Source organism: Rhinichthys klamathensis, unplaced genomic scaffold (assembly GCF_029890125.1).
Source record: "Rhinichthys klamathensis goyatoka isolate OS25496 unplaced genomic scaffold, OSU_Roscu_1.1 h1tg000378l_1, whole genome shotgun sequence".
NCBI classification, from domain to species: domain Eukaryota; kingdom Metazoa; phylum Chordata; class Actinopteri; order Cypriniformes; family Leuciscidae; genus Rhinichthys; species Rhinichthys klamathensis.
Window position 1 is genome coordinate 1,465,177 of NW_026606885.1, and position 27,239 is coordinate 1,492,415.

Consider the following 27,239-nt stretch of genomic DNA (forward strand, 5'->3'; position numbering starts at 1 on the left):
ATCACTTTTATTGTAAACACCGTGAGACAAATGTCATAATTGAGAGGGGTTTGGTGTCAATGGTGTCAATAAAGTGCGTGCGGTCTGTCATTGAAGAATCCGGAAGCTGGGCTGTTCATACAAAGTGCCTGTCGCGGGGTGAGAGCACAGATTGAGAGGGGCGGGGACCCTCTGCCGCTCCCGGACTGTTTGCAAGGGTCATTTAGCATCGCGATCTAGTAAATATTGGGGAATTTAGCCAGCTATAAAATCCGGGGAGGAGGCGGTGTGGGGCGAGAGGATGCAAACCTCGAATTAACAGATCCTGCGTTTCAGGAAGTGCAATGGTGTGTTAAATTAAATGCAGCTGGTGAAAAAGCTGGACATAGGCTATATTTTATTTTAAACGATGAGAGATTGATAGTTTTTTTTAAAGCCCATTATTAATCAGTGACATTTCCTTAAAGGGTTTATTGCCTTAATGTTTTAAAAGTAGTTGAATGATTAGCCTACCACGAATCGATAACAATATAATAACAATAAAATACCCCGATAACAGGATTTTTTAGGCTGAGGCTTTTGTTGGTGAGGACTAAATGTTAAAGGGCTACGGTAAATCCAGAGGATAAAGCAAATTCCACTATTCATTTGTACAGCGCAAAATAAATAGGCATATAAATAGGCTATTTATATTTTTATCATTTATATCAAATGATGGCTACAGTCCGACTAAAACCAAATCTCCGGGAAACATGAGATCATAGGCTACCAAATTAAAGCATCCGAACTATCATTACAATATGAAAATATTTTCAGCTAAAAACTATTAACTCAAAGAAAACGGGTTAGTCTATGAAAAGTTTCCCTTATAGCCTATGAGACAGGAACGGTGAACCAATCCATCTAAACAAACGCTGAAAGAAAGGGGCTTCTAAAACGATCGATTGTTTAATTAAAGATGCTGAAGCCTGTCAACCGCCAGAATGATGAACTCAGAAATGTGACTTACAGAGGAGCTGCATGTGTTTTAATGAAGCGCTCTGTAATTGCATTTGCATCCTGACGGACTCGGTCTGACACGTTGAAGTTAAATATGTAACCGACTTTGGATTAACATTTCACACGTTTAATGCACTCTGTCGGGAGAATAAATCCATAGTCCATCAGCAGAAGAAATTCTGCCAGAGCTAAAAACAGGATATCGACTGGGGTAACTCAAAATTATTTTTGATGAAAAAACAAACAAAAAACGCGGCAAAACACAAAACAAATCATCAAGACAGACACTCTTTCTTTTGGAAAACTGATGTATTTGATTATTAGAGTAAAGAATTACAGTATCGTAGTTGTTAGTAGGTATTAAACTGTAGAGAAACTGGGCCCTAAAAGATCTTTCAACTTTTCAAGAAAGTGCTTGTAACAGTCCATATATATATATTTATATAATATTTATAAAAACACTATCATCATTTGTCCCCTGGCCGAGATGGACTTTGTCTTCGAGTAAGACTATGTACAATTGTTGTAGAGGAATTTGTTGCTCCACGTTCGAGAAAAAAAAAATAAAAATAAAAAAATAGGGTGGGTCAACACATGATGTGCAGTAGATGCTAGTACCTAGCAGCAGTTTGAAAGCCCAGCAAAATATAAACCTCAAAGATCACACAAGGCATTTAGTCTTTTCCCCTCTCATTCATGAGTGTGTGGACCTCTTCATGTTGTCATCTAACAACCCTTTAAGCTTTGTATCCTATTTGCACAAATAAAGAGTGAGAACTGAATGTAATAAAAAGCAAAAGGAAAATACTAAGGTCTAAATAAACAGCTGAGGTGAAACCCATTTTTTTACATTTCTTTTTTTTCTTTTTACCTTCTAAGACAGAGAGAAAAGGACTAACCTATGTCCCTGGATTTATGAAATGTTGATATTTCTCAGAGGAAAGTTTCTACACAGCTTGTAAACCATCTAGCACAAATAAGTGTAAAGTATTTACAGCCTTACGTTGCACTTTTTTAAGCTCTAAATCATTACATGAACATCAAGTTTTGTTAACACATACTACAGATAGAAAATAATTTAATGCCATGGTGAAGTCTTCTACCAAGAAAAGCTAAGTTTCAAAAGCACACTTTAAAACACTCATACAGATTCGCTCTGCTGATAAAACGGAAAATAACATAAAAACTAAGTAACTGTTAATATTTCCACTTGGTTTTCGAGCAAGGTTATAATCACTAATAAATAAGCTCCAAAAACTATAACGTGTTGTACATTGTACAAAAAAAAAAGCAAGTTCTTTTCAAACTCCTCTTCATAAAGTCTTAATGGCAAGCAAAAGCTGATACAGTTTTTTTCCTTGCTTTTCTCTTTCATGGACGCATATTCTGGAGCACTTGTGTGTGCCAGTTAAAGAGTGTATGTTTGTTCATGAGCACAACAAAAACGATTCTCTAGTTTGTCACTATCTCCTTGTCCTCCATGAAGCGTGCGAAGCGGAAGTGAGTCCCGTTCTCTGTGTTTGCCATTTTCTCTAGGCCAGCCAGAGCAGGATTGGGCTCAGAGTTATGCAGCTTTTCCATGCTGCCCGTCAAGCCTCCAATCGGAGAACTGCCCCCATTGCCCACACTCCCTGACAGTGGAGGGGGTAGACCTCCATTCTGGATCACAGAGATCTCGTTGGTTTTCATGGCAAGGCCGTTAGAGAAAGCAGCAGCATACTGATTCCAGAAGCTGGTTGGGTCTCCGTTTCCAGCCCTACTGGTTAGGTCCTTTTGGAAGAGCTCAGGAAACTTTACAGGGTTGGTGCCCAGGAAAGCCATGGGACCATCTACTGAAAGCCTGCGACCACGCCGTGCAGGAGCACTGTTCCACATGTGGGTACCCATATGCACCTAGATAGAGGGAGAGAGAGAGAAAGAGAAAAGAAAGTAGAAGAAAAAGGATTAAAGAGTATAAAAACAAAGGATAAGGAAAGCTACACCATTTAAAGTTTGGAAACATTAAAATGAATAACACGTGAGATGATGCAATGGAAAAAGGGGAGTAGTACTATAATAATTAGTATTAAAATAGGCCCACTGGAAGCAGCATTTGTCTAATTATTAAAACAAGGTTAAAATTATGTAACATTCACTCAGTGAGAATGGGGGTCTGCATATGAAAGAAAGGGCCTGTGGTAGACATGTGTTCTGAGAAAATTGCACTGTCCACTCTCATTGTGCTGGACAGTATTGTATCTGACAGTTGCCCCCAGTTCACCCTTGAAGCATGCAATACATTTAGGGGGGAAAGCATCTTGTTTAATTGTTGCAACCCTTAGTGTAGCATTGAACATTATGAGGTGCAAATTTTAACCAAGCTACTTTTACAAATTACATAGCTCTAAAATGATCCATTTCCCATTCATATGAAATTCTTTTCAAATTGATTTTGTTTAATGCAATGCTAATTCATAAGAGTAAATTAACAAAATCAATATTTTGTGTGGTGAAATTAGACTATTAATACAGAATATCAATTTTCAATTTCAAAATTGAAATAAAATAAATACAAATTTAATTTAATTTAATTTAATTTAAGGGATTTTTTTAGCTTGATAGTTACATTCCTTCCAGAAGATGTAGCCTATAGTGAGTAAAGTTTTAATTAGTGCAATCTCATACAAAACCTGCAGGATTCTGTTTATCTGTGTGCTAGGCTTTTTTATTGTGATCAAAAAGAAATCCATGTTTTTCATGAGACAAACTCTGGAAAAAAAAAGTGAGCGTGCCACTGCTAAGGGTGGTAGCTGCTGGTAACTCCGATTAAAGCCTGTTAAGTAAAGCATTCCTGGCTATGTTACACCAATTTTAAGTTCAGGTTTTATACCAATATTCATTTTTATGAGATGACTCAACATCCCATTTCTGCATCCCCTTTATTATTTCAGTATACATATATTATACACACACACATATATATATATATATACACACACACACACACACCTTTGTTTTTGTGCAATGCTGATTATACTTGTGCTTTCCCCCCTTTATAATTCACAATGCATTCTAATTGTTTTCCCTAATCAATACTAGTTTATACGGTCAATGCCCATTATGGCTGGCTTTTCACAAATATAAAGAGCGAAAAAACATCTGGAAATGCTTAAATAATGTATTTCATAAAATCTGAGAAAATTATTTGCATCTAATATGCAGTGATAATTACCTTGAGATTTCCTTTGGTGGTAAATGCTCGTCCACAAATGGTACAAGCAAAGGGCTTCTCTCCTGTATGGGTTCTCTCATGGATTTGCAGGGCACTGGAGGAGGAAAATGTCTTCCCACACGTGGTACAGTAGTGCTGCTTAGGTGTCCTCCGTGGTGGCGCAGTCGAAAGTACTGGAGAGGTGGAAGCAGATGAGGTCACTAATGCTGAGGGCAAGTCTTTTACTTCAGGTTGAAAACTATGCAGAAAGCCGTTGACCTCAGTCTTCATCATGGAGGTCAATGGTCCAACAGACAGAAGGGATGGAGTTGGGCTGGAGGCAAGACTGGTGTTTGGCTCGAAGAGCTGGGAGGGCAAATCTCGCATCTGATGCGTCAGCATATGTTGCTTCAAGTTCCCCTTGGTGGAAAATCCCCGGTTGCATGCTGTGCAAATGAACGGTCTCTCTTTGGTATGGCTACGGTAATGGATGTCCAAGGCACTCTGGCAGGCAAATGTCTTGCCACAGATGTCACATGCTGTATTCTTTAGGGTGCCTCGCTCACGGAAGGGGAAAAGCATGCTAAGAGGATCTTTTGATGAGTTAATTGAAGAAAGATCCAGAGCTCCAGGACTGGCAGAATGAGACTGCATGAGACACGCACTAATGTGCTCCAATGACAAGGCCCTCTGCTGTCGATCCTCCAGACTCGGAGACTTTTGCTGTTGTAAAGTACCATTAGAGGGTGATGGAGCTTGCATGGAAGAGGTAGATTCAGAGACAGCTGGACTTCCGGCACTTTGGCTTTCGAAGTCGCCTCCAAGTGAAGAGGAGTCATTTGTGAGTCTGTCTCCTTCCATTAATCCGTTCTCCAATGATTTCCCTTGGTCACACTGCACTTCCTCTACTGCTCCCTGGTTGGCACACTTCTGGCTCTCCATACCTAATGACTCATGTGGAGTAGGGGAAGAACAGAGGCTGTCTTGAGATGCATCAGCTGACTTTGGTGTGTCTGGAATACTGCTGTCTGGTCCATCCTCAATTCCTTCCATGTTTTCATCAGAGAAGTCAAGATCATCAAAATTTCTCTCGTCAAATGAGCCAGCATCGGACCCCATGGATTCTGGATAGTTGTCAGGAAAAGGGGTGTTGGGGATCTGGCCACCCATGTGCATGCGAATATGCTGCTGCAGTACCACAGCATTTGTGAACTTCTTCTGACAAATAGGGCAGGAATGTTGGACCCTCAGTGGCGGCATAGCTCGATGGACACTGTAATGAGTCTTGAGGTTGCCCTTGGTGGTGAAGGCACGACCACACACTTTACATTTGAAAGGCCTCTCCCCAGTGTGTGTGCGGTAGTGCATTTTCAGTGCACTCTGACAACTAAGAACACGGTGGCAGATAACACACTCATTGGGGTCTGTCAACTTTCTGTCAATGTTCTCAACAAGTTGCTGAAGCTTAGATGTTTCTGAGCCTTGAAGAGGATCAAGGAGACCTCCGAATGGAAACTTAGCTTTGAACTGTTCTGACATCAGGGGCATGAGTGGGTTAGTGGCCATTGGAGGGCTGTTGGAGGTGGTATACTCAATGGTACCCTCCACTGCAGAGCTCATGCTTGTCGTTAAACTGGATGACTGATTGTTTTCTTCAGCTTTTCCATTTGAGGTAGGCAGGGTTGTGCTCTCACCTTCTTCCAACACACTTTCTGTGTTCTTCATAGGTGTATCAGCAGGACCTGAGTCGCTTTTTGTAGAATGAGAAGGGCTGCTTATAGCCAATGAGTTATTCTCTTCTTTCTTGATGAATGGAGGCAGGCTTGGTATAGTTGGTGGAAGTAACATGCCAACAGAAGATGTCAGAGTAGACAGGACAGGTTTACTATCGAGCCAGCTAGTCACTGGCTTCTCAGGAGGCATAGACATACCATAGGGAATGCCAGTACTCGTTGGAATATTGTCTAGATGCTCTGGGACAGGGTATGGGTTCATCTGAATATGTGGATACTTCTCTTTATGACGCTGAAAATGAACCTTCAAGTTACCACGGGTGGAAAAGCGATTGCCACATATGTTGCACTTGTATGGCCTCTCACCTGTATGAGAACGTAAGTGAATCTGCAACGCACTGTCACTACCAAACACCTTGCCACAAAACCTGCACTTATGCTTGAAAAACGTATCCTCAGAGCTACTCTTCGGTTCAAAAGATGAGACATTAGGTGGCTTGCCTTTTCTTTGCTGAGCCAGTGCAGCTAGTGAGTTGAGATCCTCAACCGTGGTACCGACACTGGGCAGTGTACTGGAGAATATTGGGTTGCCTGGTGGGGGCTGAGGTAGAAGAGTATTAGCGACAGGATTCAAAAGGCTTCCCATTGCAAAGGCAGGTGTGGATGACTTTGCAAGTGATGGGTTTCCTAACTGAGGATGCAAGCTTCCTGCATTGCTTGGCCTCTTCTCTGAAGGTTGGGCATTAACTGTAGCTGGCACTGGTGCGCCGAGGCTTTGAGATGACTCTCCCACACTGGAATTGCTCTGAGGTAGCTGCACAACATTAGCCATCTGTTTCAAACTGCTAATGCTTGCAGACTGGCTAGCTATGCTCTGTGCCAACCCTGCAGCAGCTGCCAACTGTTGAGATAAATGGGAACTAAGAGTGGTTAGCGGGCTAGTACCTGAACCTAAAGTCACAGGGGAAGAACTAGGTGGTGCTTGAAGCTCAGGTGACTGTGACGCTAGCAGAAGAATCTGATGACGAATCTGCTCGATGAGCTGTAGCTGATGGATCTGCTGCTGCTGTAGGGCCAAGAGCTGCTCCATTAGGGCTGGCACAGCCACCCTTTGCCCTCCCGCTCCTCTGGTCTCTTGGGAGAACTGGGCCACAGCCACTTTGGTGCTCTGTAGGTTTTCAATAATGACGTTGCTGTTGATCATGGAAAAATTGCCCAACTCAGTCAAGTTACCCAGCTGAGGTAGTGAGGCAGAGATGACAGAGTTCGCCATACTGGACCCAGAGCTGCCCAGAGCTCCATGGCTGCTTCCAACACCACTGAGTGGGCTGCCACCTGCCATACATCCACTTCCATCATTATGGGGTGCAGAGACTCCTGACATCTCTGTGTCCATGGCCTCCTCTTTGTCAAGTATGTTCTGCTCCAAAAGGTCGGTCAACTCTGCTTGATCTGTGTTATTAGTTGTATCATTCATCTGCTCATCAGGATTATGAGGAGAGGATCCTGGGGAGAAGGTTCCGGAAGGAGACACTGGATTTTCATTCACAATTAGAACTAATTGATTCTTAGTGCAATTCTTCTGGTGTTGTTCAAGGTCCGATAGTTCAAAGAACTCTTCGCAACATCTGTTGCAGACATGGGCACCCGAGTCTTTACAGAGGGAGACGTCCAGGTTGGTCTCTGTGTCCCCTGCAGAGGAAAATAAGGGGGGGGGGGGGGGGGGGGGGGAAGACAAGGAGATTAGCGATTAGAGATGTTTTGTATCTGAAGAAGCAGCTTTATCTGTTCAAATTCTTTTGTTGTTAATCTTCCGTTAATCAGTTTAATGCTTATCCCCCTCATACGTTTAAAAAACAAATACCAAATAACACAAAGAAAAGGCCTTCACACTATGTAGAGCTATGATGAAATAGGATAAGAAAAGAGACTAAATCAATAGCACTTTTACAATATTGCTTAAAAGTGATCTTTGAAGATGTGTATCAAAGTCCCATCAATTCAACCACCTTAGGTAATCATTTTCTTCAGATAATCCATCAAAACGTAAAAATACTATGAACTGAGAACAATGGGCCCTAATGAAATTTCATAGAGGGTCATTGATTTCCAATATTTCATACTCCTCACTGTCTACATGTCCACTAGGCACAAATCAACCATTTGAAGGACTTATTAGACTTTCAATTTGCTGTCAACTTTGCTCATTTTCAACCAACGGCAGGCATCTTGGACAGGTTATCCCTGTCACTAAACTAATTTGTATCCAGTCAGCCTGCAATCAGGATCTGACAGGAACAAGTAAGCCTTTGGCATTCAGATTGCTATGCACTCTGCAGAAGCTCAAACTCATTCATACCAAGCTAAGCGTGAATTAAGTAATTTCATGATCATCCTAATACAGCGCATTGTTTTAAAATGATTTTGAATACTAAATAATTATTAAATCAATAAGAACATTTCTAACTATTTTAGGTGATTATTTATGCAGCATTTCAATGCAAGCACAAATATAAAAAAACTATTACTGAACATTTGACTAAGCAAGAAACTCTTTGCTTGTTCAAACAAAGTTTAAGTGTACATTAATAATATCACGTGCCAGAACACATGATGATTTTCATTTAAATTATACAGTGGAACAGGTTTTGAAACTTTTTCTAGAAAATGAACCATAAGCATTTTCCCTCCCTCCCTTCTTCTAGGGCTGTGGCCTTTCTCCAGTTTCCTCATTCTTTCTCACCCCACCTCCTCTCTTTTTGTCCCTCAAAAATCATGCTGTTTAACATACAAGTTGATTTACAAATTGTGAGGCAAACTCATTGTGGGGCTTTGCTCTCAACATTTTCATCAGCGTGGAGATTCATTTGCAAATGAAACCCCTGCAAGAAGTGTGTCCCAGCCCTGTGGAGAGACAGGATGGCTCCCCATTGTTCCCCAGCATGGGAGTGTCAGAGCAGGGGAGAGGGGCGAGGGCCCAGCCTGCTCATCACGGCTGGCTCTAAAGCAGATCCTGTTTAATTCAGGGATTATCTTCCCCCTGTGTCTCTCTGAGCTGGAACATCAGATAACGTTAAAGTTGCCATGACAGTAAAGCCGTGTCTCACACAAATGATGTGTTGCCTAGATGGAAAAGTCAACTTTTTTGATAAATAAGTTTTAATATTAAAAGTCTTTTAAAGTGAGGCCAATGAAAAGGAAAATGTGAATATAGTTTTAGGGTAGGTACAAAACGATTACTTGGGAAGAAATTAATTTTCATAAATATACCCCCCCCAAAAAAAAAACAACCAATAAAAACACATAGCAAAAACTATTATTACTGATAATATGATGATGATGATAATAATATTAATAATAATCATAATAATAATGCATACTACCTGTCACTTGTTCATTTACAGTCATATGTAATGATAATTCAGCTAAAAAATGAAACCACTTTAATTTATTCACTACAACCTGTTGAAGACCTTTGATTTCGGTTGGCAAATTTAATCTTTACCTCATCATAAAATAAAAAATACTAACAATTGTTTTGTTGTCTCCCCCTCAGTGAATATGTGGCTACTGTAAGAGACTTACTAAAAGATGGGGGGGGGGGAATTCTGAAAAAAAAAAATTAAATTGCTATGCACAGAAGTTGATACGCTATCCTTAAAAATGCATATTCAAAAGTTACACCACTGTGGACTTTTTAAATATTTTTTGAGATTTAAAAAATACCTTGTTTTCTAACGATATATTTGCTAGAATGTCGACATTTGAACTAATAACTGCCAAACAATGATTTGACGATCATCATATGACAGGTATGAATGATGAAATAAATTCTTATGTCATATCAAATCAGATCATTTTGACACTGGTACCAAAAAAAATAAAAAATTGACACATCTTCATGCACCAAAATAAATAAAGTAAATTAGCATTACAACAAATTAATAAATAAATTATCCTTTTATTAATTATTTTCCATCTCAAAAACAAGACAAGGCAACAGAAATACATTTTAAATACATTTTTCTAAGTTTTAGAAAAGCATATATTTTCGAGAACAATAATTATACCCAAAATAATGACAATGCGTAATGGGCCGCTTACAAAGCCAGATGTGTGTCTACATAGAAAGCTAGAAATTACGCTAGTTTATGAAAGCTATTATACTCTGTGTACGGCTGTGTAGATTAGTGAGACAGAGCTAGTTTTGATGAGAACAGTTTTTTTACAGCGTGATTGCTTTGGGTCATCATCAGCATGCTACAGAGCAAGGTCAAAGATCTCATCCCAAGCAAATCAAGACAGAGAAAGGAGAGAAAATTGGCAATGTGGTAAGTATAAAAAAAGAGTAACTAGAAAAAAGAGAGGATAAACATACATGAGAATAATTAGTAATGTCTACATTACTTTTTTCAGCTGCAGGCGCCTTGCTAGTTGTGACTTCGAAGAGTGAGTTACCGTTCACTCAAAACCTCCTTCTGTGTCCCTTACTCTCTTCTACCCGCCCTCAACTTTCATTCTTTCCCTTTGCGTCCCTCCCTCACTTTCTCTCTCAAGCCATAGAAAACTTCCTACTGAACACTAGATGGTGTGCCTGGGAAAGGCTTCTCTACTGGTCACCGAGCCCTCATCCTCAATTCATTTGACATGCCCTTAAAAGCATTGGTGTGAGAGGGGATTATAGCAAAATAAAAAGAAAAGAAAAATACTCGGGCGTCGAAACATCTTCCAAAACATCCACTATAAACACTGGCAAAATGACAAGATACGAAATCCCTGTTGTTTGCAATGCTTGTGTGTGTATTTTGGAGGGGGGACCTCCCTGACAATCTCTCTGGGTGGGTGTGTGGCAAATCTGCTGAGGTGAAAGGGGAAAGCAGCCACACTGATCTCAATCCACATCACCCCCACCTCCTCACCCCCACACACACCACCCCAGAAAAAGTAAGAGCCCCTGTTTGGCCGGCTATAGCACAGCATGTTGGAGGTCAGAGACATGGTACACATGAACACACCGTGACCTGATCTCTTCTCGCCTCCCCACCGAGGGAGCCTGGCAAAGGTTAAAAAAGCTCTACATCCCACCCTTAGTGACAGGCCAGAGAGGACTCCTCACCTCAGTCTAGCCGTATAGACTGCTTTCTAATATCCCACACAGGCCACAAAGCATAGGTAGAAAATTAGCCTCTCTGCTTTAAGTTGTTCTCAGAAGAGAAGACATCAAGGGAAGTTTATCTGTTGCCTACTTATTAAGGTCTGGTTTTCATTGAATTTTACGGAGAAAAAAAAGTTACCAAGAAATGCTGGAGTCAAAAAGACATCAACAAATCTCTGAACAGTGAACACTAACATACAGGTTGTGCATTTGCCTCTTGCTTTGAATGAGGCAAGCTGTATTTGGCAAAAATGTGAACTTGGTCAGCTGACAGTGGTTGACAAATCCTACCATTCACTTCGTTATTAAATTTAAATGGAAAAATCCAGCAATGGTATGGTTTTGAAAAACTGTTTTCTTTTCCGTTTCTTAAATTCTAGCAGTAATCACATACACTTCACTTATGAATGCATTTCGCACGTAAGTCGCTAACCCACTGCTTATGTAAATCTGGGCCTATTCTCGTATTCATTTTTAATAACACTGAGCTGATTTCTATTACATCCATGTTCTCTACAAATTAGTTTGTAGAACGTATGTTATAGATGGTTAAACTGTTATAGCTGTTGAAATACGATGCTGTGCAATAGGCTAATATTGCATCTCAACACATAAACCCGCGGAAATCAGTAGATATTTTTACACTAAAATTAATCTTAATATTTAACAATTATCTATCATTGATATATAGGCTAGTCTATATATTTGTTTTTTTCTTTTCTTTCTTATAAGCAAACATCAATACATTGTAGGTTTAAGGAACACCGTTTAAACTAAAGTTCAGACATCTGAAAGCAACTGGTGCTGGGTATAGCGGCCCATGAACTGTAGTAGAAAAGCAGTTTAGATCATTTTATTTAGAACACTAAAACTCAAAGTAACTTAATGAAAAGAGAATTAGCGTAACATAATGTTGATCTCCACTGCCTTATTAGAGAACTAATACACGCGGTGTGCCAGTGATTAAAGTTTCTTTATGGATCTTCCCTAAAGATTGCCGTAGAAACGTCATGAAAAGAACGGTGTGCTATATATGATAGCCAACTAGCTTTCCATTTTGCATTAACGGTATAAGTAGGTCACTTCTGCTAATTCTTCACGTTGTACGACGGAATTAAAAATGCATTAAATTAAAAAATGAATAAAAAATAAATAAATTGAAGAAAATGAGTTGGATCTAGTTTCGATTTGAAACAAAATCTCTTCAAAGGTCCCACAATCAGAAACATGATAGCCTAGAAAACGTTGAGTTAAGCAAGAGATAGGACAGTTCCCCCGAAATATTGCGTTTTAAAACGGTTCAAATAAGACACTTTACATATCAAAATGTCCAGTAGGCTATGCCTTTTAAATTCTTTATAGCTCGATGGGACGTGAGACGAACTTTGATACATGCAGTTTAGCAGTAGTAAAACAGGTAGGCTTAACATGTTTAGTTAATGACTGTTGCAAAACCTTCAGTCACTGCCTGCCTGACTGTTCCAACACTGAAAACTATGAAATTATAAAGACTACATTTAGTATGAAAGCATATTAGAAGAAGAAAATAAAAAAAATCAAATAATTAGGCTTGTATCGTTGGTTTACATGTCCAAAGAAAATAATACATTTATAATAATTTGCACTCTAATTTAGTTCGAAACCCGTTTAATATATGTGTTGTAGCCTAAATGCTTGTTTTAAAAGTTGACTACGCACTGTATGAAAGATGAGTTTGGTCACAGTGTGTGTCGGAAACTATGGCACAGCCTGCTATAGTGAGCTCTTGATCACAAAACTCAAGTTGAAACTCATTTAAAAGCAAACGAACGACATAACATATTGATAGAAGTTTTGCGAGACCCGTCTACTGTATAAGAAGGTACATCAAAAATTAACACGACGCAATGTCTAAATGTCTAAATGATATAAACTATGAAGTCATAATGGAAAAGCTCGATTACATGAGATTGTGTGATTACGTTGTTCGATCGCCCGTGACTACGTGTCATTAAAGTTTATTTAATTGAATTACTACCTCTTAGTTTCACAAAGGTTGGAGATACTAGGGGAAAATATTTATATTTAAACAAAATAAGTTTAGCTGATTTAGCCTCCACCTTTGAGAACGGTCGCATGACATATAGTCTAGCATACTTTTCGATAACGGTGATAACATGGAATAAAACGCTGCTGAGGTCTAGAGATGCAATATAATATCCTACAGAAGCGGGGAAGAGGGTGAAAAGCTGAAACCATGCGGATCCCCACTTGTGTGGGCAACTTCAACGGGCCAGAACAAAACTAATTCCATGAGTTTTAACTTTTACAAATGATTGCTGGTGAATTTTGGAAAACCATTAAAAAAATATAACTTAACTTATATTATAGGCCACTTTCTTTCACGAGTCAGCTTTCATGAGCCAACTTTAAAAAAAAAAACACAATAATGGCACAACGTGATTCTTACTTAAAAGAATCGAACAGAACTAGATGAAACGTGTTTTTGTTTTAGGATAAAGTGATAGTTTCTGATGATCGCACGAGGAGTGTAAAAGTTTTCAAATGTAGGCTACTTAAATAATAAAGCTCTTCAGCAGCACACAAATATAGGGATATTACGATTACCAATGCATTGCCTGAGATTAAAAACAAGGAAGAGTCACTCTAAATACGTTAAAACCAACAATAACAAAAAAACAAAAATAAAGTTAAAAATTCCTTTTTGGTAAAAAAAGAAAGAAAAAAAAGTGCAGAGTGAGTTTATGTGTGTAATAAGGGCTTGAACTCACCATTGTGCTCGGTTGGGACCAGCTGCGAGTCGGACTGGAAATGCTGCGGCTTCGCTTGTTTCCTCCGCGACATGCTGGCTCACGCATCAGCCACGAAAGAATAAAAAATTACTATGAAATCTGCTCAAAATTACGGAAATCGAGCCCATCCACCGCGCATGTGTCCTGTTATGATTATCAATAATGCCTCGCGATTAATCATGGAGGGAGGGGGTTGGGGTTGGGGTTGGGGGGGTCCTCTGAAAGGCGATTGGCACCTTGCCAGCCCCCTATTCAAATGAAGTCTCTTTAATCAATTAGCCGCTGATTTGCTGGGGACTCTTGTCTCTCTTGCTGCTCCCACCCAATGAGTTGATCCGTGTGGAAGAAAGGCTGGATTTTCCAACTCCCTTTTGATACAGTTTAACCCTTCTTAGCAACCATCTGGTGGCTACGTTGGACCTTAACTTAGCCACTACAGGAATGTCAATTTCTCTTTCGAAAGACCAACCGTATCTTTTGATCTTTCAGGGCATCAAACTGGTGCTCAAAAGTTGCAATTCACCCAAAAGTGTCCGGATAGCCAAACTGTCTGCCAAAGATCTTCCAAAGCCTTTTTTTTCCCCGTAGCTAGACGTTGCGGAGCGTATCGCGTATCCTCGTTTGTGTTTGGCATTAAAGTTGTTGTAATTCAGCTCCTGGACTATTACAAGCGCACCGTCTCTAACCAAGTCGTTCTTTCCTCAAGGCAACGGTGTTGGTCGGTCAACTGAGTTTCGTGCGTAATGGCAACTATCGGCGTCTCGAAAGTCCAAAGAATGTATCAGATGTCCCAAATCAGATTCATCTGATTATTGCCGAACGGGATCAGTAACACGTTTTCATCACACGCCGCATTCAGCGAACAAACAAACTTTAAGGGCCCATGCAGAACGGTGAGAAATCGTCAGCCCCACCCTCTGTTATTCTATTGGTCAGTGCTCTGTTCTATCATAACTCGCGCTCTCTGTCTCTCTCAGTCTCGCACGGTCGCACCCTCCTCTCCTTCCCACTCTCTCACCGCGCGACGGAGACACAGGAACGCTCGCGCTTCACAGCAAACCTCGTCAGCTGTGCGAACGCATCCCATCTAGATCAGCCTGTTAAAAAAATTATTTTGCAAAACAAATTTAGCATATTAACTTTCGAGGCGGTCGCTGAGAAGAGAAGCCCTCATCTAATGCATCTTTAATGATAACACGTTAGAAGTCGCGCAAAGGTGACAAAAGTCCGGAAACCATCAAGAAAGTGTTTGGAAAGACAAGTATATTTAAAATCGATTTAACCAGGATTAAAAACTACGTCTCTGCTTAAACAGTTTGCTCTTTTAACGAGATTAGCTGTATATTGACACATATTCATTATATATTTTTAATATATATTTTCAAAAATCAAAAGTTTGGATTAAACATGAACAATAATAAATGACCAATGCAATAAGAGGAAACAATATGAGCAACTTAAAATTTTGCATTTATTATCGGCTGAAGCTATTATCACTTGCATATCTTTCTTTTTAAAAAGTAAGAATTTAGCCTACATATATACATTTTTCAGTAGCCAACATATGCAAAAAAACAAACAAAAAACAAACAAATATGTTTTAGCTAGGCTACATGTGAAAACAAAGACTTTTTTAATCACTCAAAACGTAGCAATCTGTCCATGTTACTTTGCGTTTGATGTTATTCAAAATCTTGTGTAAAGTGCTCCATTATATGATTATATTTTAATAATAATAATTATTATAATAATACAAATAATAATCTACCATTAATATGTTATATTTATAAATAGGCAGTGTTTTAAAGAAGAGAGATTCCCCCCGGATTGCACTGCAACGACCAGCAAAACTGAAGATTTATGCCCTGGAAAAGACAAACGAAGCTATCAGTCTAGCTGATTTTGAGAAATGAAGATAATAACGTTACTATAGGTGATGTCTCGGATGCCATTATTTCTCACTGAATATTTAACGAACTGCTGCCGGCGAGATGGATCAGGTCCTATAGCGTCAGCTATCTATACTTTAAGACGACTGTTATTTACTTATTAATGAAAGAACAGAGGGAAAGAAGAGAGGAGTAAACGGACGACGTGTGCTTTGGGTTGAGAAAAAAATCACATACGGAGTAAAAATCAATTTATTAATTTTAAAGCTCTTCAGATTATGTCTTTGTTTCAAAGCTATTTAGATTATTTCAATCCTTTATTACACTGGCCTATAACGCATTCCCACCTGTCCATATTAATTGCATAAATATTTCCCCCCCCCGAAAATAGCTTCCATAGCAGGACTAATAATCTCAAATTCTTTATTTCTTTCTCATCACCAAGTTATACAATAAACTATAGGGCTAAATAAAAGTTAAGACAGGGCAACAACAGCTGAAAATCATATCGTGCCATAAATGCAGGAATACGGACTGTGAGAAGGGGGCAATATTGTGATGTCCCCGGTGAGAGGATCGATGCTCGGTTAATTGATGTGAGTGTTGGTGTGGGGCTGTAAACACGCTGATTTGCAGCTCAGCCGAGCGCGAGACGCTATAAATGAGATTCCCCGCGCGCGCTCGGACAATCACCACGTGAATGACACTAACGGCGAGAAATTTGGGCTGTGACTCGAGAGAAGTCAGGGGTGCACCACAAGAATGGGGGAAGGGGTTAAGTGAAAGCGCTCGAACACTCCCTCCCTCTTACTATTATGTGGCGGCAATTAATTGGCAGGGCTGACAAATGTTTGGAAATATTATCTGTGTGACACTGCGTTACCGATGCGCACGAAAACTCACATAGTTTCATTTTAAAGTGAAACATCTTCTTAAGTTGGACATGAGAACATTACAATCATCAGAATATGTAAGAATTCTCAAAGATTACGTGTCCCTTAGATTGAGCAACGAACAAGTCAGGGCTCTTTCTAGAGCGCAGATGCTCGCGCTCACTCGGGGTGTCACGCGCGAATCGATAAGAAGCATATAGCAGCGGGAGCGCGTGGGGTCATCATTCACCATTATCAGTGACAACCGATAATTGATCATTCCACAGAAACAGAGGGCGTTTGACCGCATAATTGAATAGCATAAGCAGTATGGATGATTTTTGTTTCGCCTTCGTGTGTGTGTGTGTGTGTGTGTGTGTGTGTGTGTGTAGACGCCAGATACCACCGTTTTATGTCCTTTATCTCTTTTAAAAGATATCCTCTTTTAGCAGAGTTCAACATGTAGCTTTCAGTGAGGAGCTGAACTGCCGCACGCTCTGCGCGGAGAATTACAAACAGTTGGATCACACTTCGCATAGGATCCATTAGAAACAGTGGCGAATGAGAGGAAGGACCTTATAAAATGTTAAACTTCATGTTACAGGGAAAAGCGCCTACTCTTTGCATCCTTCTAACTGTTGTGTTATAAAAGATGTTCTCTTTACTTTTCCTCTTGAGGATTTTTTTTATACACTCTGCCTGTTGGAGGTAGAAGCACGACTGTTTTCAGCTTCGTTTATCCACATTCATTTGCGCTCGATCGCTGCAGGATAAGAGTGGCATGCAAAATACATGGGGTATTCAAAGTTTCTAGAGATGTGGACAAACGGAAGAATCTTAAATCATGGTTATGAATGATTTCTTGTTATTTATAAAGTGGACAAAGTTTAAGTGCGTATATCTGGTGTTGTAAATTGTGATCTTGTCTCCATGGCAGGCGTGATGATCATGTCAAGCGGCAGACAGTCGCCTCCTGATGACATCTACCATCTGTTATCAACAGATGACGGGGATTATTGCAGCCACTGAGGCATTTTTCTAATGTGTTAAGTTCCAGACCTCAGGGTGTGAATGCTTTATATTACAAATAAATAACATATAGTTTTATTTACCTCAGCTGCTGCTCTGTGTTAGTAATCAAGAGTTAACTGAACTTAAGATCAATATTAAAATAGTAAATACATTTCTATTTTATTATGCAAATAACTTTCATTTGAACTATTTCATCAAAGTAATGAACAGCAGAATAGCCTGCTTCAAATAGGCCTATATCATACTGATTTTAAGTATGACTAAACATGACCATCTTAGATGACACACACACTTTTTTTTATAGACATTTAGCATAAAGGGAAAAAAAGGGATTAATTAATTATATATTAAGTCAGTAATAATAAATTCTCCCTTTTTCCAGTTATACTACATGTCTGAAAGAGAGAGAGAGTATGGCAAATTGCAATCTAAACTATATTATTATAATATAATATAATTTATTTCTAAATTCACCCTTAGCTCTTTCTTAAACAAGGAAAAATGTCAAACTATTAGAACATTTAAAAACCTTTACAGTAGATAGACAGGACATTAGAACGAATGATAGAACAAACAAATGATACATAATATATATATAGCCTATATATATATATATATATATATAGATGGCTGGCTGGCTGGATGGATGGATAGATAGAACACTGTACCTGACCTGCCATAAGAATACCATTAATTAAGAGATCAGAGTGGAGCTTTTGTCCTCTAGTGAACCCTCCCTCCCACTACTACCACAAACACAAGCTCACAGCCAACATTTGATCCAACATAGGCTTTATCTCTGTAATTGTTGCAGTGACATTGTCCAATGCAGTCACTCTACATCAATAGACTTTGTTTGTTTTTGCATTGTCACAGAGAGAACCTCTCTCTAGTGTTGCTGTCATGCTTGAGAAAACAAGTAAACAATAAAAATGTCACAGAACCACACTTTTGTACTTGTTGTGTGCACAAGAAAAGAAGATTATGATACTAATAGTGTAGAATCAAAATAAGACATAGAATTCAGTGACCTCCTCAGAATAGAGAGGAGTCATCCACTACCAATGCTTTACCACTGTAAAAGCCCAAAATACTCACTGGAAAAAGAACACCACAGCACAAATGAAAGGAAAGAGATGAAGCTGTTGCACATGCTCGTATGTCCTGATTTTTTAATTACACATCCTTACAAGCAAGCATCTTAGGTGAGTATGTGGGGGTTTCTTTTCTTTGGAAAAGATTGATTTACTGATTCTTGAGTTGGCTAGTTATGGCACAATTTATCCCGGATTTCATACATATTTAAAAGTACAGTGTTGAATTCATCCGATTTGAATGCTGGAGAACAAAGAAAATGAAAAAAAATATGCTTACGCTAAAACAAAATGTACTCTTTAGTCAAAACATGCACGGTCTGGTTCAGCTTTTGTATGTGTGTTTGTGTGTGTGTGTGGATACTCTCACTTATACAAACAAAAATCTCCATCAGATGTGCTTATGGTTAGTTTTGATGAACTAACACTGCATGGTTAACATTAAAAATGTAATAATGAGGTGTGCAGAGCTGATGACGACTGGCCTACATGAAACACATCTACTTCTCTTGTGACACTGAAGAATGGTATTTGGAGTAAGAGCTCTTCAGCATGTTGTTGTGGCAGAGGGAGTCTATATGACGACACATTTCACCCTGTAAAACCAGAAATCACACGTAAAACATTGCTAAACGAATTACATAATTTGAAACAACTCAATACTAATAAATGTTATTAATAATTCATATTTCACACACTTGCCACACTCTGCCTGTATGTCAGAGCAAAGAGAAAGAGCTCTCACAGATCCACTTTGCCTGAACACATACACTCGCAGTCTCGCACGGATACACAGTGAGTCAGTGTGTAAGAATGAGGAGAAAGAGTGTGACTACAGAGCTGCTTATGATATAAAAATACACAATTCACTAATAAGCCTCTTTTAGCATGGAGTCATGTGATCAGATTAATAAAATGAGTATCAAAAAGTGAAAAAAGAGAAAAAGCAGATAAATAACTTGAAAAATAGCTTTAAAAAGGCTAAAAGTGATGCTTTTCATATAAAAAATATAATAGTGTCCGCATGAACATTATGATATGATTTGGTTATTGCTGAGCGGTTAAGGAATTTCCAGCACATTTTAGAAATAATTGTGATGTTAGGGAGGAGGTGCAGTGCATGGCACAATCAAAGCATTTTCAATGTGAGAAATGTAAAATGAATGTTTCAAGATGTTTGCGCTTTCATTCACATCTTTCCAGCACCCGACAAAGGGAAAACTACATTAACTTCAAGCTTTTCATTTTTAATTGTTCTTTAAAACAAGCAATAACACACATTAGACGGAACTGGGGTTTCAGTGGTTTGAAACTGCCACTGTCTGGAGGGAGGATAAGCAATATGTGAGTTTGTCTTTGAAAAGCAGACTAAGCAGTCTCATTCACAAAGACCACACAGTAAAACACATGCACATGCACACTCGTTGGAAAGAAAACCAAAAAAACAAGTATGACATTTTCAGCATGCAAGTGATCAGTTAAGCCAAAGATGCGGAGTAAAAATTCCTTGACATACAGTGCAAAGTTCTTCTTTCTCTCCCTCTATCTCATTATTAAGTGTAACAGTGTCTCTGTTTATGTTTATAGCTTCATGTAATAAAAAAAATGTTTGAGTACAACTGACCTACTGACCCCCCAAACACACACACTAAACATGACCATCTTAGATGTCTCACACACACACACGTTCCTGTGCAGGGAAGTTTGCTGTTGTTTTTATTGCTTCCTTTTCCATTGGCTGCCTCCCTCCCACTTGTCCCACTATCACTTCCTTTCTTCCTTTGTGCAGATTTTAGAGAAAAGTGACAGTGCTAGCCTATTACCCTCTCTGGCCCAGTTTTCCCCGTTTCTTTATCCTTCTTTCTCTATCTCAGCTGCTTTCTAAGATTTCATGCCCTTATTCTCTCCCTGTTTCGCTCTCCTTCTTTCTTTCTCCTTTCCTTCCTTTCTTTTTCTCTCTCTCGTTAATATTCACAGTAAGAGCCCAGGCACTTACAAAGTCTCCTCTAGAGTCACAGCCAACTTTGGCCCTGTGAGAACAAACATACACAGCTGACAAACATCTACAGGAGGTGCCGCTAGATCAGTCTCTTTCAGAGCTATCATGAGAGGAATGTGGGAAGATATACATATATATATATGTGTGTGTGTGTGTATTCATTATAAAATGGTTAACCATGCATATGTTAGCATGCAAAGACATGTAGACACAGGAATATATAAACTGTTATGTTTTAGAATTTCTTTGCTGATAATGACTTTTTATATTCATACATTTTAAATCTGTGATGACTGTGTGTGTGTGCTGTATAGGACACCATTATGCACATTTATCTCCTGGTGTATGTGACAGGAAGCAGACAGTCTATTGAAGACCTTCTCTTGATTTTAACAGGCTCTGATTGGACAGCAAACTCGCATTAAGACTCTATTGATCCTCATGCCGTTTCAAAGGTGATCAATACAATTGATCAGAGGAGGCTAAATCTAATACAATAGAAAGTGTGTGTTGTTTTCTGTCTGTATGAGTGTGGGGTAAAATATAATTTAATAATAATATAAAATAAAGTAAATGAATAAAAATAAGCTTAATAATAAATTCCTGCAATTCACTTTGTGTGTGTTAAAATACACTGTACATTCATATTATATATACACTGTATGAATGTACATTCATACACACATATATTCATACATACATACAGTGATAACGCTTCAACATTTAAAAGTATAGGGATATTTAGAATACCAGAACACTCAAGAATGAGATTAATCATTTGCAAAAGGGTATCAATTAAACACAAAAGAGGTATGAACTAGAGTACATGTTCAGCAATTAGGAACAAAGAGCTTCTCTTAGCCATTATTGTATGTTAATCACTTATTACTATGCACTAATTATGATGAATATAATTATATTGAGAGTTCTCATTGGTCATCAGTGGCAGGTTTATAAAGAAAAGGCAAATTTGTTCCTTAATTTTGCTGTTAATGAGATTAGGTATATTAATGATTCAATTACACAATGTAATGTCTGCGGCTTATAACCTTTGCAGAAAGGGAGATTGATTGTATCAGTAATGAGAAAAGTGATTTATCTGTCTCAAAGGTTGTTCAAAATGAGTAGCGTTATTTCTCTACACAAACCATTAATTTGTTAAGTGCACTTAACTTACCCCCCAGCTAATAGTTATTAACCATTTGAATAATAACAATATTAATATATTCCATAATTGGTTCTGTCATTCCGTTAATTGCTGTGTAATTTCTCCTATATGCTTCAGTAATGATTTGTAATTCTGTCCAATGTTCTAACTCTTTTTTTAAAATTGTAATATTAAAATGATAGAAGAACTCGCCTCTAGTTATGTCACTATGCTGATTTTGATAATTGTTAGTGTTAAAGTGGTGAAAGAGGATCTCTTGTATTGTTTTTGCATGACACTGAATATCCTCATTTTCTTGTAAACTTTTCAACCTGTCCATGAACCATCTTAAAGGCTCAAATGAGAGCTTCTTTTAATTTACAAATACAATAAGTGAATATTTAATATGAGCCTGTGAGTTAGTCACGGGGGATACTTACTAACACACAACACATATAAACATGCCCCTGTCCTCTTTTTTTCAAACTCCTGACCCAAAGACACCACCAAAATCTCATAATTCAATGTCACCAAATTCAATTGACATGAGTCAAATTGAGTTTCCTCACCAAATGCGGCTGAAAATAATAGACATTCTAAATATACAGAGAACATGCTTATATAAACTAAGTATTTGTTTGTCGGGAATTCATGAACAAATAGAATTATGTAGTGTTCACAAATTTAAATAAAAGCTTGTGTGTGCTACTGCACAGTTTAAAAATACCACTAGGATTATTGGAAGAGACAATAATTGGACTGTAACAGTCAAGCAGATGCTTTCTCACACCACATCCAATTCATAAAGCCTCATCCTGTCATTGGTAATTTGAAAAACTTCTAAAAGTGTTATCGGTCCAAATAAAGGTCCATTCATTTTATTTGTAAATTCTGTTTGAGAAGCTGAGAATGTAATAAAAGGTCAAATTGTTTAATGATACTTGACATATGTTGTCAATAAACAGAAAAAAAGAGAGTAAAAAAAGGAAGTGTGATGGCCTAGATGAGTGATTATCCTCAAAGAAACTTTGACCGCATGGTTCCTCGGTAGATGAAACATGTATTAAGCAATTGTATATACAAAAACATATAGAGAGAAATAGGCCAAGTGTATGTGTAAAACAATGTGCAAATTGTATTGTGTATATAAGAATTTAACTTATTTTCTCTCACATAAAGTCTAACATGGACATACAAGGGAGAAAGAGAAACATTAAGTGTGAAATGTAGTCAAATGCTTATAAAACAAAGGCCCAGACAGCACGTGAGCCTAGTTGAGATGGTTCTGATATGGTCCATATCCTTCATTCATCACATTCAAATTTAGTCCAAACTTTTCTCACTTCAAGCTAATAACAACACACCTCTGAGAATTTAAACTGAATAAAAGGTGAAGACTCTGTCCATGAATTATAGCTGCTGATTTAACCAGCCCCTTTCTCTGTGGATTCATTTCAGAGCGTGATGATAGGCAAGCAGGACAAAGAGGAAAAACATCAGTCATGGGCTGTTTTATCATTTCAATTTGAATAATGATAATATACATGGGCTGTGTGCAGACATATCTTACACCTAACAAATGGAGGGAGAGAGAGAGAGAGAGAGAGAGAGAGAGAGAGAGAGAGAGAGAGAGAGAGAGAAGCAGAGGGAAAAGTAAGGGGGGGGGGAGTAGAGGAAGTAGAAACGGGGGGTGGTCTGAGGTTGCGAGCAGCAATTCCTCTTTGTTATCAAGTGAAATGACTCTACAAATATGACAATAAATCACGTCGGAAATCAATCCGGGCGGAAGCGACTGGGAGGCGCTGATAATGCATCAATCAATATTTAATGTTTAGAGTTTAATTAATCCAGCACCGGAGAGCATTCTTTAAGTGACAGAGAGAGTGTGAGCGAGGGAAAGAGAGAGAGAAAGAGAGATGAGTGTAGAGTGTTTTAGCACAGAGATGCTCCTCTATCAAAGCACCTCTGTGTGTGGAGAAGGCCCATCACTCCTTTCCTCTCTCATTCTTTGTGGCTCTTTTTCACCTCATTTGTTTATACTTTTCCAATTCATCCATCCATATGCATACAAGAAGCTACCTGTGGGCAAGAAGTTTGACCCAAAAACTGTGTTGCGATTGTGTGATTGTGATGTCTGAACTGCTGTGTTTGTCTCTCTCTCTCTCTCTCTCTCTCTCTCGGTTCAGTCACCCTGGAGGGCAGCCACACAATTACCGTGACCGCATACACAGGCTGACATTTTGATCCCTACAGTAGCGTTGGGTCAGTGATCATGCTGTTTAACATCGTCACGCAGAATCAGCACTCAGTGATAACAAGACATGCCAAGAAGCACAAGCTGATGAGATATGAATCCCCCCCCCCCCCCCCCCATCCTTATGGAGATCTGTGTAAGAGGCTCTCGAGACAGCATAAGTAGCTTACCTGAGGGAGTTTTGATTTTCTTCCATGCAGTCTGTCACATAGCTCTCTTCCCCTTAAGAGAATGACAGACAGACAGACAGACAGACAGAAAGATATACAGGTCCTTCTCAAAAAATTAGCATATTGTGATAAAGTTCATTATTTTCCATAATGTAATGATAAAAATTAAACTTTCATATATTTTAGATTCATTGCACACCAACTGAAATATTTCAGGTCTTTTATTGTTTTAATACTGATGATTTTGGCATACAGCTCATGAAAACCCAAAATTCCTGTCTCAAAAAATTAGCATATTTCATCCGACCAATAAAAGAAGTGTTTTTAATACAAAAAAAAAGTCAACCTTCAAATAATTATGTTCAGTTATGCACTCAATAGTCAATACTTGGTCGGGAATCCTTTTGCAGAAATGACTGCTTCAATGCGGCGTGGCATGGAGGCAATCAGCCTGTGGCACTGCTGAGGTGTTATGGAGGCCCAGGATGCTTCGATAGCGGCCTTAAGCTCATCCAGAGTGTTGGGTCTTGCGTCTCTCAACTTTCTCTTCACAATATCCCACAGATTCTCTATGGGGTTCAGGTCAGGAGAGTTGGCAGGCCAATTGAGCACAGTAATACCATGGTCAGTAAACCATTTACCAGTGGTTTTGGCACTGTGAGCAGGTGCCAGGTCGTGCTGAAAAATGAAATCTTCATCTCCATAAAGCTTTTCAGCAGATGGAAGCATGAAGTGCTCCAAAATCTCCTGATAGCTAGCTGCATTGACCTTGCCCTTGATAAAACACAGTGCACCAACACCAGCAGCTGACATGGCACCCCAGACCATCACTGACTGTGGGTACTTGACACTGGACTTCAGGCATTTTGGCATTTCCTTCCCCCCAGTCTTCCTCCAGACTCTGGCACCTTGATTTCCGAATGACATGCAAAACTGAGCAACAGTCCAGTGCTGCTTCTCTGTAGCCCAGGTCAGGCGCTTCTGCCGCTGTTTCTGGTTCAAAAGTGGCTTGACCTGGGGAATGCGGCACCTGTAGCCCATTTCCTGCACACGCCTGTGCACGGTGGCTCTGGATGTTTCTACTCCAGACTCAGTCCACTGCTTCCGCAGGTCCCCCAAGGTCTGGAATCGGTCCTTCTCCACAATCTTCCTCAGAGTCCGGTCACCTCTTCTTGTTGTGCAGCGTTTTTTGCCACACTTTTTCCTTCCCACAGACTTCCCACTGAGGTGCCTTGATACAGCACTCTGGGAACAGCCTATTTGTTCAGAAATGTCTTTCTGTCTTACCCTCTTGCTTGAGGGTGTCAATGATGGCCTTCTGGACAGCAGTCAGGTCGGCAGTCTTACCCATGATTGCGGTTTTGAGTAATGAAACAGGCTGGGAGTTTTTAAAAGCCTCAGGAATCTTTTGCAGGTGTTTAGAGTTAATTAGTTGATTCAGATGATTAGGTTAATAGCTCGTTTAGAGACCCTTTTCATGATATGCTAATTTTTTGAGACAGGAATTTTGGGTTTTCATGAGCTGTATGCCAAAATCATCAGTATTAAAACAATAAAAGACCTGAAATATTTCAGTTGGTGTGCAATGAATCTAAAATATATGAAAGTTTAATTTTTATCATTACATTATGGAAAATAATGAACTTTATCACAATATGCTAATTTTTTGAGAAGGACCTGTATATAGAGAGATAGATAGATAGATAGATAGATAGATAGATAGATAGATAGATAGATAGATAGATAGATAGATAGATAGATAGATAGATAGATAGATAGATAGATAGATAGATAGAATTTTATAACTTTGATATTTACTCAAATAATCATTGTAAACACAACAAACAGTTCAAGTAAAATATACTTTTAAGTTCAAACTTTAATTTCTACAAGTTTGAATTGAGTACTAATATAGAATTTACTTTTTTTATTCTTGCCTAAACTAACTGTAGAAATTACATCTGTACATCAAATTACATCTTTTTTTCTGTAGTATTTACTTTACCACAGAATAATTATTATCAGCGTAGATTTTAAGCCAAACTTGTTAACATGACTGGTATAAGGCTTGTATTACTATTTGCAGCTAATTGCAACTTTGATGTCCAAAGATTAACACAGGACTTTGACATTAGCTGAAAATAATAATGTAAGCATTACACAAGTCAAGAGGATGTGTCATAACTGTACTTATGAAATTTCTCATCTTTTGCCATCATGCAACTGTGGAAAGGTACAAAATATGGCAACATATTTCACGGTCAATTATGACAGCTTTTAACGTCCATTTCCTTTTGGTAAAGTAAACGCACACGTGTGTGTGTGTGTGTGTGTGGTGAAAAATTTGTGTATTATCTTCCTGTTGTTTTGTAATGAGAGTGAAATTTATTTCTTGCATCATAAAGTGGAATGGATGATTTTTTTTTGACTCCACACAGTTCTAGTGTGTGTCTGTGTGACTGCTTAAAGATCTTCCACAAAACTCCCATGAACCTCCAAACCAATTGTAAAAAAAATGTTCTCTGAAACTGCTTCACCTTTATTTTTAAATTACTAATAACCAAATAAATGACATAATCATAACATTTTTATGCCATGGATTGTATTTGTGAGTACAGTCCTAAACATTTGAAGAAACACCTGAAATGAGTTTAATCTTGTGAACAGAAGTGTAGTATCTCTCTCAAACACCAGTAGCCAATGGCACACGATATTTATGCCTGTCAAAGCAAAAAAAAAAAGAAAAGAAAAAAAAAAGCTTTATAACACAACAGCTGCTTGCAACATGAGACTATAGTTACATACTCATCACGAACACTGAGACAATCTGTTTGCATCCATAATGAAACGCAAATATACATGCCGCATAAACACATGGGAATCTAAGCTATAGCATGCTTGCACAATGTGATACAACATCTTATGACATAAATC

At 38.7% G+C, this 27,239-nt stretch overlaps 1 protein-coding gene across 3 annotated transcripts; it reads right to left on the reverse strand.

The window, feature by feature from the left end:
• Positions 1-2,358: 2,358 nt before the first annotated feature.
• Positions 2,359-14,725, reverse strand: sall1a (spalt-like transcription factor 1a). 3 transcript variants are annotated; one of them, XM_056233875.1, is made up of 3 exons: positions 13,828-14,725; positions 4,190-7,593; positions 2,359-2,871 (listed from the first exon to the last, which is right to left on the reverse strand). In XM_056233875.1, the coding sequence occupies exons 1-3, from the start codon at positions 13,898-13,900 to the stop codon at positions 2,431-2,433; spliced, it is 3,918 nt and encodes a 1,305-aa protein (XP_056089850.1). In that variant the 5' UTR covers positions 13,901-14,725; the 3' UTR covers positions 2,359-2,430. The 3 variants fall into 3 exon arrangements, with proteins under 3 accessions (XP_056089850.1, XP_056089851.1, XP_056089852.1); XM_056233876.1 differs by lacking the exon at positions 13,828-14,725 and adding an exon at positions 10,309-10,417; XM_056233877.1 differs by lacking the exon at positions 13,828-14,725 and adding an exon at positions 10,280-10,364.
• Positions 14,726-27,239: the final 12,514 nt, after the last annotated feature.

What these genes read in the sequence shown, in the direction of transcription:
- sall1a (XM_056233875.1), bottom strand. Translation starts at nt 13,900, where the DNA reads ATGTCGCGGAGGAAACAAGCGAAGCCGCAGCATTTCCAGTCCGACTCG. An exon ending in GGTCCCAACCGAGCACAATG is followed by an intron (nt 7,594 to 13,827) that starts GTGAGTTCAAGC and finishes TTTCCTCTGCAG; the next exon opens with GGGACACAGAGACCAACCTG. An exon ending in CCACCAAAGGAAATCTCAAG is followed by an intron (nt 2,872 to 4,189) that starts GTAATTATCACT and finishes CCCTCTATCTAG; the next exon opens with GTGCATATGGGTACCCACAT.